This window comes from Galeopterus variegatus, unplaced genomic scaffold, assembly GCF_000696425.1.
Source record: "Galeopterus variegatus unplaced genomic scaffold, G_variegatus-3.0.2 Scaffold1612, whole genome shotgun sequence".
Taxonomy (NCBI): Eukaryota; Metazoa; Chordata; class Mammalia; order Dermoptera; family Cynocephalidae; genus Galeopterus; species Galeopterus variegatus.
Genome location: NW_007727723.1, coordinates 30,484 through 46,216, shown reverse-complemented (window position 1 = coordinate 46,216; position 15,733 = coordinate 30,484). Strand labels below are relative to the sequence as shown.

Here is a 15,733-nt window from a genome sequence, read left to right as displayed (position 1 = left end):
TCTTCTGACACCCACTTCCATAAGCAAAGTCTTTTTCAGGTCTTTTTCAAGATAAAGAGCCATATTTTAGTATTTATGTATTTCTTAACCATTTAACATGTGGAAACTATGTTGTAATTTTTATTAGGTTCCTAACTTTGTCCCAGTGAACAAAGATTTTGAGTGTTGTGCCGCATTAACCCCATTTTTTTCCACGTGCCCTGTGGTTTTCACTGAATGATTCTACATAGTGCAGTGATATTTTAGAAATGCATGTGTCACATTATAGCAGAACTGACCACTAGTAATTTCTTATTTTGACAAATGTACTATGATTATGTAAGAAGAAAAGAGAACCTAGGTGAATAGTATACAGGAATTCTCTGTATTATCTTTGCATCTTTTCTGTAGAAGTTTAAAACAGTAAGTATATGAACATATAAGTATATAAGGCCAAGACCTTCATATGGGATTCTGCACTAATAACAACTGCTAACACTTAAATAGCACTTACTTGGTGCCAAGCCTATTCTCTGTGGTTTATATATGATAATTCATTAATTGTTCTCACAACACCGTGAAGTAAGTGCTATCATCATCCCCATTTTACAGATGAGAAGACTGAATGCAGTTAAGAAACTTACCCAAGATCACATACCTAGGCTACTAGATAGGCAAAGCTCTTACCCTTATGCTACACTATTTTACAGCTTTTTAAAACTATAGTATATTCATCATTATGAAAAGATTTTACAATTTTAAAAAAAGGCAAAAATGAGAAACCTAAATAATTTTCCAAACTGTGCTATAAGCACTCACCAAAAAATACCAAAAGTAAAAAAAATTCTCCTTTTTACAGAAAATGTGAAAGCTAATACATACTATAAGAAATGCCACTTTTACACTTTAAAACAGCCAACTAGAATATAAAGTCTAAACATTTTATAGTAATGACAAACTAAGAATAGTTAGCTAACAAAAAGACAGCACCTGTGACAGAAAATGTAATTTCAAAGTTTTACAAAACTTGGTCAGATTTCATCAGTGTCAAATATACATGATGACTTAAGAATTACAATATAAAATAAAAACATAGTGCATACCATAGAAGTTTCCAAGCCAACATAATCATAAAATTTGGTTCAATCAAAATTGATTAATCAAACTTTGGTTAAATGCCAAGGCAAAAAGTTCTGCCAATGGGATCTCGAAAGAGAGTAGGGAATAAGTCAACTTGTTGGCATAACTTACTGTTGCTTTTCAAACTTTTATATAAGTTGAATTCTAAAATTTAAAATTCTATCTACCCTTCCTTGCACTTAATGTGCAATTCCTAAGTCACTTATTGATTCAAAAAATACTGAGTTACTGCTTTGCACCAGGCATTGTTTTAGGCACTGAGACTACATTAGTGAGCAAGATGCAAAGTCCTTCCTTTATGGATTTTATATTCATTCATTCATTCAACAAGTATTTGCTGAGTGCCCACAATGTTCCAGGCACTATTCTAAGTCCAAGGGATAAAGAAGGGAACAAAACACACAAAAATACCTGTCCTACTGAGCTAACATTTTAGAAGGGGAAACAGACAATAAATATAATAAATAAGTAAAACACAAACTAAATTAGATAATGAAAAATTCTACAAAGAAAATAAAGCAGGGAAGGAGAATTTAAAGTGAGGGTAAAAGTTTAAATAAAAGTCCAAGGAAGATCACATATAGTAGAGAAGACAAACAACCATACAATATGTTAGATATAAGTGCTATGAAGAAAAAAAAAAAATAGGTAAGGGCAAAAAGAGTGAGGGAGGAGTAAAGGCTATTGGAAAAAGTGTGCCCAGGGAAGGCCTTCCTGTAGAGGTAGTCTTTGCATACAGACACTGAATGAAGTCAGTCACATGATGATATGGGAGAAGGGAACAGCAGGGTACACTAACATCAAAAACACTAAGGCGGGAGCAGGCTTGGCATGTTCAAGGAATAGTTAAGAGGCCTGAGTGGTAGAAGTGGAGAGAGCAGGAGAACTACATGCAACTTTCCTTCACACAGTTAGACAGTCATTCTGCATTTTTGAAGCCATGCATTTAGAGTTTAGTGACTTGTTTCAAATCAATTCAACAGATTATTAAAAAGTCATTACTTGCAAAATACAAGTAGAAGGGATAAAGGGAAGAGAAAGCAGAAAAAAACATAGGTTGTGCCACTGAGCAATGTATACAAGGGAACTTCAAAACTTTCATGGAAAAATAAAATGAAAAGATAAATATAAAAAAACATAAACTTCTCAACATAAGCTCCATCAAGTTCAAGACACTTTTTTTTTTTTTGAGGGGGAGGGGGACTGGTAAGGGGATCACAACCCTCGGCACAGTGTGGTCTGCACCACACTCAGCCAGTGAGTGCACTGGCCATCCCTATATAGGATCCAAACCCGCAGCCCCGGCACTACTAGTGCCGCACTCTCCCGAGTGAGTCATGGGGCCGGCCCTCAAGTGATGATACCAGCTATTTAGACCACTTCAAAAGAACAAAGGGTCCTGGGAATTTAACCATGTCAAAGCAATCTTTTTTACATTATCAAACAAAGAAAAAAAATGGATGACCTTTAGAGATTTTTTTAAGATCAGGAAACAAAGAATCCAGAAGAAGCCAAATCAGGACTGTAAGGTGGATGCCTAATGATTTCCCATCAAAACTCTTGTAAAAGTGACCCTATTTGATGAGAGGAATGAACAGGACCGTTGCTGTGGTAGAGAAGGACGTGCTGGTAAAGGTTTCCTGGGCATTTTTGTGCTTAAGCTTTGGCTAATTTTCTCAAAACACACTCATAAAAAGCAGATGTTATCATTCTTTGGTCCTCCAGAAAGTCGATAAGCGAAATGCCTGAGAATCCCAACAAAATGTTGCCATGACCTTTGCTCTTGACCAGTTTGCTTTTGCTTTACCTGGACCACTTCCACCTCTTGGAAGCCATTTCTTTGATTGTGTTTTATCTTCGGGATCATACTTGGTAAGCCCTATTTCACTTCCTGTTACAATTCTTCAAAGAAATGCTTCAGGAACTTGATCCCACTTGTTATAATTTTCCATTGAAAGCTCTGATCTGTGCGCAACAGTTTTGGTACCCACTGAGCAGAAAGTTTGCTCAACTGTAATTTTTCAGTCAGAATTGTGTAAGCTGAATCAACTGATAGGTCTATAGTGTTGGGAACTGTTTCTGCTGTTAATCATTGGTCCTCTTCAATCAGGGCACAAACGATTAATTTTTTTCTTCACAAACTGATGTGAATGGCCTGCCACTGTGGGCTTTGTCTTCAACATCATCTCATCCTTTTCAAAACAAATTATCTGTATGTAAACTTCTGATTTCTTTGGGGCACCGCCCCCATTAACATTCTGTAAAGCATTAATGATTTCACCATTCTTCCATACAAGCTTCACCATAAATTTGATGTTTGTTCCTACTTCAATTTTAGCAGAATACATGCTGCTCTGATAGGGGATCTCTTCGAACTCATGTCTTATCCTTCTTTGTGCCTCAAACTAGATCTTGTTCAAACATGTTATAACAAGTTAGTAGAATTTATTTTGGTGCCAAAAAATTTTGAAAGCCATGCATAGTGTTTTCATAATATGCATTTTCCATGAACTTTTTGGCAACCCCTAGTACTCTCAAAAAAAAAAGAACAACAACAAGGAATACACACAAAAAATTCAACAGCCATTCAAGTCAGTCAAGGAGAGACAAGATCACTTTATTAGTTTTCAACATTGCTACTGAGGAAAAATAAGAGAAAGCAGCAAATGCTGTAAAGATTTATTTAGGGTATTTTCAACTCTTATTTGTTCCTCAGTTTGAAAACAGGATGCTGTAAGCAGGAATTTCTATTGGTCTATAAAGCATCCCTGATAACATCTGCTGAAGAGAAACTGTATTTTACTGATTCTTAAATCCTTACCACACTGCCCAGCACAGCAAACTTAAGGTAATCATCAGCAAATGATAAGCAGATAAGTAGAGAGATGTATTCATGTCCCAACAAATCAGACACTCTGTGGTCATCTGACCTAACGGTTCCAAGAGACTTGAAAATGAATATCAACTAGTCAAAAAACCATCTTCAAAAAGGAAATAATTTCTATGAACATATCTTATTGACCTACATTTCCATTAGGGTAAAACTCTGAATATGGTAAAAGAATACAAGCCTTAACAATGGGTTAAAACAGCCATTGAACTTTTCAGACCATTACAGCCTTAGTAAACATCAACCTGGGGCTTCTCCCATGTTAGCAGGTGAAAGTCTATCTGCTGCACTCCCTTTGAGACACCCTATAATCTCTTTTTAAAATACTAGAAGGTAACCCTAAATTTATTCAGTCAGCAAACTTTTTCAGAGCACTCACTACACAAGCACCACCCCTAGGCCCTGGAGGTCCAAACAGAAGAAAGGGATAGTCTCTGCCTTTAAGACTCGCTTAGGGGTTGAAGGCTGGGCATTTGTTAAAGAAGGGTACAAAAAGCAGAAAGACAGAAATAAAAATGAATAGCCATAATACAATATAAGAAGTGTTATACTACAAGAATGAACAAAGAATTATAATAGTATAGGGAATGGAGTAACTTAGGGAAGACACAGAAGTGACTAAGCCTAAAGCATAATTGTGGTTTTGCTTTATAGCAAAGTATAGAGACATTAGTATTAAAACCTATTGTTTTTTCTCACTCTTCATGACTAGAGAAAAAAAATACTTAATGTGAAAAAAAATTCACATTTCTTGAGGGAAAAAAAAATAATAAATCTGTATTTCTTAATCATTTAAAAATTAATGTAACTCAAGGACTCACAAGAAATCAGAGTCTCTTCAAAGCTTGTCTGAGTAACATATCTTAAACAATGATTCAAAATAACTTTATTTTCTAATTACCCTCTGCTGCAATATAGTATAACTAAAGAATTTATCATAATTTAAATAGCTTTTTGTGGCAGACCCCCTAAAGAAACACAGGGCATTCAAAGATAGTGTAGCACTGGGCATTGCACAACTATTTTGCACACCAATTCTGAAATTTCAGGTTAAAATCAAATGTTTACCTAAGCAATCATCAGAACACAATAAAAATAAATGTATTCAAGCTTAAGGAGAAATTAGGTTTTAAGAAAAATTAAGAGACAGTAGCCCTTTTCTCTATACTAACAATTTACAGATGAAAAACTCATTTCCATTCAAACTAGATCTATTTTGCAAAGAGCCAGAGAACAACAGATAGAATTATATTCTGAAATATACATAAATATATATTTACAAAATATATTCACATACCACTATACAGCTCTAAAATTATTTGAAAATGGAAAAGGAATCCCAAATTTTTTCTTTTTCTTTACTTTTATAAGAACAAATACTTTTCTAGTACTAAGAATAATGCGAAATAAGGAGTTTAGAACATATTTTTAGAGCATAGTGACCTATAACTCTAAATAAATATAGGTTCAAATCCGGGCTGAATATACACACACAGACTTTAGCATGCTACTAAACCTCTGTAAATCTCAGCTTTCTGTAATAATGAAGATAATATCAAAAAAATTATTTGGAGACCAGATATAAGTATGTACCACGTACATAATAATTACTTTATAAATGTTGATCATCATCATCATTAACAACAAAGCCTACAAAGGTGATATTGGGTGGAGGCAGCAGGGGAGGAATGAGGAAGCCAAATGAATCCCAATCTCAATAACATCTCTTAACACTGTAAGTTTCCAGTAGCTAAAGTTAGTAACAGTGATTTCGATGAGAGCTGTCATAATCTGTTACAGTGTTTTACACTTTACATGCAGATTTCATATATATCAATTCATCGGTTACTAAAAATATGCAATGTGAGTAAGCAAGACAGGAACTGTTAGCTCATTGGAAAGATGAGTATACACAAATTCAGAAAAGATTAATCATGTAATTAATAATTGAGCCACATTTACTAGTGAACTAGTTCACTGTATGTAATAAAAAATTTCACCATGGATATGTCTTATTACTCTTTTGCCTTCTGCATCTATTTGGTACCTGATCTAAGCAAGTTATGCTCTATTCCTCTCTTCTCCCAGGTGCCATTCAGGCCTGAGGCTAATGGCCTACACACATCTTTGAGCTATGCACTGGGGCAAATATATTCTCTTTACTTCATTCTCATGAAGAGATGTTCTGGCTCTAGAAGACCACCAGGTAGTAATAATGGGACTCAACAATTCCACCCAGTCTTACAGTCTATGTCACACACTATAACCCAATTGTCAGATAGCCTTGAAGTGAGATAAGGAGCATCAGTCTAACTAATAACAGTGGTATTTTGCTCTCCCATTTGTCTTGGTGTCTCTGGAATTTCATATGGAGAAAGGGTTGTTGAGCAAAGCAGGATGCATTCTCGATTCCCCTGGACTTTCCACCTGATATTGTCAAAACTACACATCAATTTCTAAAAGATACAACTAATTCAAGCAGATACTGTTATCCTAAAAACTGTTCTTACCCAGAAAATAGTACATATTGAGTACATAGCAATAAAATAAGGAGGCTTTCAAAAAAAAAAAAGAGGAAAGGTTGTATTCATTCAGTTAAGGTGATCCTGTTATGCTAGAAAAATTTCAGCTTCAGGATCATTTAAAAATAAGTTAAAAATAATGTAATTATAAGGGAAAAAAATTTTTAAAGAGACTACATTAAAATTATTGTCTTTTAAAGTTAAGATCTTTATCCTGGAACAAAAAATTGTTATTATTTAGAAAGATGGTAAAATTTAGTCAACATACCAAGCTTCGGGCAGCAAAACAGAATATTCATGTGGAGACGTAGTCTCTGGAAAGTTGGAGAGAATTGCAAGGCGATGAGGAAGCAGGTCAGAGCCATGATAAGTAAACAGAATTTCTAGGGCTTGTACGTTACTTTCCTGCATAAAAGACAAGGAGCAAGTTTCTAATGTGAACCTTAAAAATAAAGGAGGCATTTATATGACAATATTCAAAAATTTTTAATTAACTCCTTTATGTAGTTCTGACATGAAGTGTTTTGAAATAGTCCTGATTTTTCCTAGCTTGTATGACCTTTTTCAATCTAATGCTACATCAAGTATTTATTTTTAAAACTCAGTGATGAATAAAAATTTTAAAAATATAATTCATTTTTCTCTACATTTATCAATATTACAACAAAAAAGGAAATGTAATGGTACATACACGTAATAACATTAACTGCATAGCTCAAAGATTTAGAATATGTGAATAACTATAATTATTTTATTTACAAATAAGAACTTACCCGAGCGTAAGTTCTTGCTGAGAGAACAATATTCTGACTTCTGAACTTCTTAAAGAATTCAGCATCATATCTCTGTTCAGATGCATGAGGCACTCCCAGGATTTCCTGAAGTGAAACAGTGATTTAATAAAAAGACTTTTCATGTTTTGTGGGTGACAAGAAAATACTACAAACCTTTGCAACTCTGCTTGCCTGAATAAATAAGGCCTGAATTAATTAATTTCAACTATCAACTATTAACTAAAGTACTATATCTGCATTCTTGCCTTTATTTTGAAAAGGGCCATATATTTAAATGCTGTTAATTAAAAGACAATCCAGAAGCAAATGGCATAGGTAGTAAAAATTAAATTAATTATAGTAGGATAACCAAAATCAACCACCTGGTAAAAACAAATAAGCAATGACAAATAACATGATCATGCATTATCAGCACCTGTTCCCTCTGAATAAAAACTTTAGGTTAATTATACAACTGCTAGAGCAATCTATATGAAATGCAGATTGAACTACTCATTCATTCAACAAATATTTACTGGGTGTACACTGTGTGCTAGGGGTACTTTAATGGGCATCAGAGACACATTGAACAACACACTTTCTCTGCCCTCCAAGTAGCTTAAAATCTAGAAGGAAAGACGAACAGGCAAATAGGAACAGATAAGAGGGACACATAAGAAGGTGTCACGACTAGTTCTGGAGGACAAGGAAGGGTTCCCAGAAGTAGCCCCAAGCTGAAACATAAGAGACAAAGAGAAGACGGCCATGGGATTGCGAGTGCAGGTCTCGTGACTACAATACATGAGTTAGAGCTCATGTATGCCATACTTAATGCTGATCCCCAGATTCCTAGCACACTGCCTGTCACAAAATAAACGACCAATAAATATTAGCTGACTGAATTAATATACTGAGATAGAAAATAGAGAAGAATGAGAAGTTTGGAGGAGGTAAGGGAGGGAAGGTGGAGAGTTGAGAAATTCACTTGCAGACATGTTGAGTCTGGAACTATATCACCTCTAAAATGATCTACCAAGTATGTGGATATACAGTACAGATCAGGAGTTCTGGACAAAGAGATGAGGTAGAGATATATGATGTGGAGGTATTAATACAGAAGTGAGTATGACTCCAAGGAAGACTACCTTGAGAAACAATATCATTTAAAGGATAAGCAAGGAAAAGAGAATCTGTATCTGAAAAGCAGATGGAGGTGAACAGCCAGAAAAGTAAGGGGGGGAAAAAGTGATAATTTAATGCATACTCATGGAAACCAAAGGAAGAAAGCATTTCAAAAATGTTCTCAGTTCCTTGACTCCTCCATCCATGACAATCATTTCCATTATCTCATCTCAGGTACACATCCCATGACCAAACCCTGGATCTCTATCATCAGCAAAAGGCACTCTCTGGAACATCTCAACGTCAAGAACCAACTCTGTGGCCACCTGCTCCTATTCGTCCAGCTCATATACTAGGTGGCACTCCAAAAATTCCACAACCTCACTAACGCATCCAATCAACTGACCCCATGTCTTTGTTCATCTTCCATCTACCCTCAGTCTCTTATCTCTTCTATTCAGTTTAAAGTCCCTGGTCCATCATTATAAAAGGATTTCTTCAATCCCTTGCCTCTCCCTTTACCACACTCACCTGGCAAAAATCAACTGTGACTCCTGAACACAAGCTACCAAAAGTCACTAGAGAAATATTACAAAACCAAGCTGACTGTTCCCATTCTAATTTCAAGATCTCAACATTGACTGTATCCCAATTCAAATGAACCAATTATAAAAAAAAGCATTAGTGAGGCAAAAGGGAAATCTGAACATGAAGATGATATTAGGGAATTGCTACCAATCTTATTAGAAATAATAGTGTCATTGTGGTTATATTTTTATTATTAAGTCCTTATCAGTTAGAGATGTATACTTAAGCATTTATCGGTAAAATGATAAGATATCTGGAATTTCTTTGAAAATACTTAAGTGAAAGAAAAGGCAGGAATGGGAAGGTAGAGAGAATAAAAGATACAAGACTGGCAAATGTTGAAAATGGAGGACACTGAGCAATGAGCACATCAGGGTTCATTACACTATTCTCTATATTTTTATAAATGTTTGAAATTTTTTTATAATAAAAAGCTAAAAAATTGATAAACTCAAGACAACAAAATTCAAATACATATTCAGCACTGTTCTTCAGTGACTATTACATTTCCCTAAGAAGTTTTCTTTCCTAGTCTCTGTTAGAAACTTTTTCACAACTCTTTCATTCTTTCCAGACCCCCAAAATCCTCTTCCCCATCCTCCCTTCTCAGCTGAAAACCTCACATTTTTAAATTAACACTACCAAATGGGAAGTCCCTCACTTTCAATCCACCAAAACCATAAATCTACCTGCATCTTGCCAGTATGATTTTCCTTCCTTCCAGTTAGACCAAAAAGAAACATATCTCTTCTCCTAAAAATACCTCAAAACTCCACCCATGCTTTAGATCCAGTTTCTACTCCATTTCTATTTTTTTCTTGTGTGTGTGTGTGTGTGTGTGTGTGTGTGTGTGTGTGTGTGTGTGTGTGACCAGCAAGGGGATTGTAACACTTGGTGTGGTGTTGTCTGCACCGCGCTCAGCCAGTGAGCACACAGGCCAACCCTATATAGGATCCGAACCCGTGGCCTCGCCGCTCCCAGCGCCGCTGTGCTCCTAGCGCCGCACTCACCCGAGTGAGCCACGGGGTTGGCCCTCTACTCCATTTCTATAATCATGCATGTATCCCCTCTTTCTCCTGTTCAGTAAATTCCTCCTCACCCCTCTACTGGCTTTTTCCCATTAGCATACAAATAATACTTCTTCCTTCTACTTTAAAAACAACCCTTAAACTCATGTCCCCCTCTAGCTACCACCATCTTCTCTGCTCCCCTGCACAATAAAACTTCTTCAAAGTGCTGCCCACAACCACTGTCTCAACTCCTCCCTCCCCATTCTTTCCTAAACTCTCTCAACCTCTCACAAAAATTCAAGTCCTTACCCAGCATCTGACATTTCCAAATATGGCCACAAATTACTGTAATCACATCACCACTGTTCTGCACCACCCCCACTCCCCACATCCAAGTCCAGCTAGCCTGACTTGCTTAGTTTCTCAAGAGCAGACCATCTTCTTCCAAAGCCAGTAGGCCTTTCTACAGCACACTGATTATCAGCATAGGATACCAATCAGAGACCTGGTTATAAATTCTTGCTTCCTCTTTATTTGGACAAATTACTTTCTCTAAACCTCAGTTTTCATACCCATAAAATTGAAAGGATAAAATTCAAAGGACTGTTGGGAAATGATCTGGATAAAGTACATAAGACCATGACTGACAAAGTGAAGTCCTCAACAAACGAGTTGGTATTTCTTAAGGTATTCTCTTACCTATTAGTTCTTTCAACAGATATTTACTGAGCTCCTCAACGAGCCAGGTACTATTCAAGCTCCTGGAACAAAGCAGTGAATAAGACAAACCCCTGCCTTTATGGAGATTCCATTCCAGTGTCTCCTGTACAGTACTCCATTGCTCCTGAAATCTGATTTTCTTTTTTTAAGAACTAGTTGAAATATTATTTCCTATATGGAGTCTTCTCAGAAGAATTTAATGTTTCTCTCCATTATGCCCCCTCATCAATTTTTTTATACCTTTATTATCATCATTTAATGACTATATAATGTGGACCCCATGAAGACTGTTCCTTGTTCTTCTTTCCGCCTCCAGCAATGGCATAATATCTGGCATATAGTAGGCACTCATGTAAAATTTAAATGAATTCATTTTTATCTCATTTATCACAGAATTAATAAAATAAGTTTTGCCTTAAGACTAAAACACAATGCCCATCTCTACCACTATCTGATCAGCCATTATATCTGAACATTTTCATCACTAAGTTATAACAGCAAATTCATCAAATTCACCTACTTTTTTTTCCCAAAAGCTTAGCTTAATACCTTAAAAAAGAAGCCTCAATAAATACTTTAAATGTGACAATTATAATGTAATAACAAATGTACTTACTACTGTCATTTGGGGAATAGCAATTCAACAACTATAGAATAATGAAAGAAAATTAACTAAATAATCAAACACTAAATATTTTAGGTACCTTTTTTTTTTAAAGATATCATCAGTAAAACTAAAGCTAATTATAAGAATAATGAACTACAACTATATAGATTTCCACAGTTCACATACGTTTTCAAATATTACCTCAAAATATCAAAGAACTCAGACACAGTAAAAGGACATGCTTTAAAGTGATATGACCATCCAGCAGCCAACCTAGTCGTACCTATAAATAATATTATTAGGAATTTTTCATAACATATTATTAGGAATTTTTCATAACTTGTTTGCAAAAAGTGATATACTTATTACCAGTGTTTTCTAATTACCACAGAAACAGCCCTCTTTTAGAATTTTGTTTGAAAACATTTCAATTATGTCAGCAGGGTGGGGGGATCAAAGGCTTTTGGATTTGCCTGCATAGTCAGAAGTACGAAACACCTCCATTGTTCTCAGGATGGGCATCACATTATTAGATGTGACATTTACTGAATGCCTACTGTGCACCAGTGCCAACAGAGGTACGCCCACAGAAGGAAGGCGTAATAGATTGCCTGAGGTAGTAACCTTGAAGTGAAGTCAAACTTCAGTAGTTAGAAATTTATTTTAAAACCTGGGTCACTTCAGTTATGAAGGTGTTGTGAAAAAGCAATCTAAACTATGCATGTTTATTGAAATGTGGCTCATTTCCATTTACACCTTTAACAATATCTAAATTGGTCTTACAGTACAGAGTGCTATTGAAATGCCCAGCATGAGGACATCTGTGTCCCTGAATACACAAATATGAAGTGTACTGCTTGTAAGTTCAAGTGTCTAATTTAGGCCCTAATTAGGATCAAAGATCAACTAAATTCAACCCACTAACAAATCACTATAACAAAACAAGTTAGTAGTATTCATATTAAGATGCTTAAAACCTGAGGTAGGGCCGGCCCGGTGGCGCACTCGGTAGAGTGCGGCGCTTGGGAGCACGGCGGCGCTCCCGCCGAGGGTTCGGATCCCATATAGAGACCGGTCTGCTCACTGGGTGAGTGCGGTGTGGGCGCAACACCGAGGGTTGCGATCCCGTTGCCGGTCGTGGTACGGGCGCGACACCGAGGGTTGTGATCCCGTTACCGGTCACGAAAAAAGACAAAAAGGAAAAAAAAAAAACCTGGGGTATGCCAAAATTTGGCACTGGAAACAGCTATGTGTCATTACCATAAAATCAAACACCGAGGGTTGTGATCCCGTTACCGGTCACGAAAAAAGACAAAAAGGAAAAAAAAAAAAACCTGGGGTATGCCAAAATTTGGCACTGGAAACAGCTATGTGTCATTACCATAAAATCAAAATACAAAATAGAAGTAAATGAAAAGAAATGTAAACCTAGAAAACGTAGATGCACTGAAATGGCTAAAGCATTTCCATTCCCTTATCTAACGAAACAACTTCTGGCCTTTCACAATCTCTAATTTTTACCAAAACTAGTACACAAGAGAAACTCCTTCTGTAAAAAAAAAAATAATGTTTCCCATATAAACAGTTCTAAAGACCAAGAATATCAGATGTTAGGGCAGCCATACCATTTATAATGACAGATCATATAAACGTAATTGGTTTGATTAAAATTATTCCTTACTTCATATGTTGCAAGTCGATCTAAGTAGGTTAATAATTTCAGTCTGCAACGGCAAAGTTCCTTTTGTTCCAGTGTCAACCTGTTTTGAATAATTGTATTAGGCCACTTATATTTACATAGAAGTACATTTCTCTATAAGTTAAAATAGAATGAAAGTGGTTAATACTCCATTCACTCCAAAATTCATGGTATAGTACACAAAAGCACAAGAGTAAAATAATATTAAATACATTTGATTTAAGTTGCTGAAGTAAGTTAGAGTATTTATCACTAGTAAAGAACACACTGAAAAGAACAGTTACTTTAAAAAAAATTATCAAATGAACAGTAATTAATCATTTACATTGAAAAGTTCACTAATTTAAATAGCTCTTGTCTCTTCTTAAATTCCTTTTCTTTTCTATTCTTCGCAGGTTCTTCATCAGGTGGTGAAAGTTCCTCATAGGAGATACCGTCAATGTCTATTTCACCAGGTAATGTAAATCTACAAGAAAAAAATAAAACACAAATCTAGTTTGGTTAATTTTTTTAATTTCATGTAGTGAAAAGCTGCTTTCTCCTACTTCGACTGATTTAATTATGCTGACTTCCACAGAAACATCTAATTATTTGAAAAAAACTTTTGCAAAGTGATTCATTCATTATATTCATAGGACAGGCAAAAAGTCATCAGTAATCATCACACACAGAAATTAGAAAATCAAGAAAATGAAAACTATTTAAGAAAACATGTGGGATTATACTCATCCAATGTGAAACAGCCTAAGCAGAAAATGTTGCCCACAGAGTTTACTATTTGAATCACTTCTATTTAAGATCTTAAAATGAATGTCAGTTTCATTCTCAGATATACTATCACATCTATATTACAAAAGAAGTTCCAAATATCTGATGAGCAAAAGCTCACCAAATAATGTAACTACTATTATTATTAACTGACATTTGAATGGTGTTTAAAAGTTTATGAGATGCTTTCACAAGATACATAATTTAATCATTCAGAGTAATTCTGTGAAGGAAGAATGATCCTACAGTTAAGGGAAGGGAAGCTCAGACTTGTCTAAGGTGGCTGACTAGTAAGCAATTTAGAAACGGCCAGCATTCAATAAATGTTGTAGAACCTGACATTTCGTCAGCATCAAGCTATCACATGCAAACATATTTAACATAAAGAAAAAAAGCTGTGACCTCAGATAACAAAGAAGTGACTAAAGCAACTGCTTCATTAAGAAAAGTTCATCTAGTCCAAAAGCTCAGCTTAAAAGTTTTGGCAAAGTCACCTTTACTTTGAAACCAAATCTGTCTATAACCAACCTGCCATCATCTGTTCCTTTCCCTATTGCTAAAAGAGCCTCCAGGTCTGTGCCTTTTAATCCATACTGAAGCAGTTCTTTCGCAGCTTCCACAGTTTCAGGAACTCTTTCCAAACACTCATGGAGAACCCAGGATCGCTTCTTTATTTTACTCTGGATATAAAGAAAATAAAAAACAGAGGCATTAAAGAACCCATGACATCTTAAATCACCTGACAACTGTCTTCTAAAATTATAAAGCTATACCTGCGGTAGCACAGCTATTTAAGAACTTGGCCACAAGTAGCTGCTAGAGAAGCTCAGCATAAATACAGCTAATTCCTAATGGTGATTACAATAGGATGTGGGGAATGTGATTCCAACTGTTTTCTTTTTCTAATAAGGCGCACTGAAACACAAAGCTCACTACTCTTTCTTGGAAATATGAAAAGATCTTTCCAACCTATTATAGCTGTCTTTGGTTTGCATTTTGTCTGTATAATAGAGCAGAAGATAAAGCAGAAAAGCAACATAAGATAGTTCCCATTGTAACAAGCACATCCAACTCTGAAACAAAACTACTAAGGCAGAGCACATCAAGGTTCTATATTTATTTGACCATGAGATGCATCACACAGTGATGGATGATAATCACAAAAAGCCATGGCATGCTGTTCTGTGGAAATTTTAAGGGCCTATTCCTCCCTCCCAACTGCTTTCTCCAGCTCCACTCATAATCCCTGACTTGCCCTCTTCCTAGAAAGAACTTTCTCTCTCTCTCTGCTCTCTGCCATATTAGGACATTAGCAAGAAGGAATCCATCTGCAAACCAGCAACCAAACTGGCCAACACCTTGCTCTTGGACTTTCTAGCCTCCAGAACTGTGAGAAATAAATGTTTGTTGTTTGAGCCACCATGTCCATGATATTTTTGTTATAGAAGCCCAAACTGAGACAAGATTACATAATAAATTTAACTATGGGAGATGGGAATCAGGCAGTATCCAATTGTAGTAATTAAGCAAAAAAGGAGCATTTGGCAAGTTTAATAAGTCAGCTATCTATTCATTGCCTCTCAGCTCTAAATTTCCCCTCAAAGCCGGCTATGCAATAGCATTTCTCGTTTGCAGCTGACACGATACTAAGCATTGTCAATAGATGGCGCTGGAGGGCCACTGCAAAGGAAGAGGCTCTAGTTTCCACTCCTGATGGTGCTTTGGTTCTTCCTAATCCTATGGCTTGGCAGCCAGCAAGGGACATCCAGGGGAGGTTACTTCCCCACTTCCTCCTGCCACGGACAACTTCCCGTTGAGTTTCAGTGGCATTCCTGTGGGCAGATTCCTTCCCAGTGAATCTCCCAGGCACCTAAGAGAGAAGCTTCCCAGACTGGGCAAACCTATACTACAATGG

General features: G+C 36.1%; 1 protein-coding gene across 1 annotated transcript in view; it reads right to left on the bottom strand.

The window, feature by feature from the left end:
• LOC103594718 (neuroblastoma-amplified sequence) overlaps positions 1-15,733 on the bottom strand; it is a 301,995-nt gene that overhangs the window by 263,305 nt on the left and 22,957 nt on the right. Inside the window, exons 8-12 of the mRNA XM_008577970.1 lie at positions 14,347-14,498; positions 13,376-13,516; positions 13,033-13,111; positions 7,305-7,409; positions 6,800-6,936 (exon numbers count right to left, since the gene is read on the bottom strand). Of these exons, the coding sequence (XP_008576192.1) occupies positions 6,800-6,936; positions 7,305-7,409; positions 13,033-13,111; positions 13,376-13,516; positions 14,347-14,498 (614 nt within the window). The remainder of the gene's footprint in view (positions 1-6,799; positions 6,937-7,304; positions 7,410-13,032; positions 13,112-13,375; positions 13,517-14,346; positions 14,499-15,733) is intronic.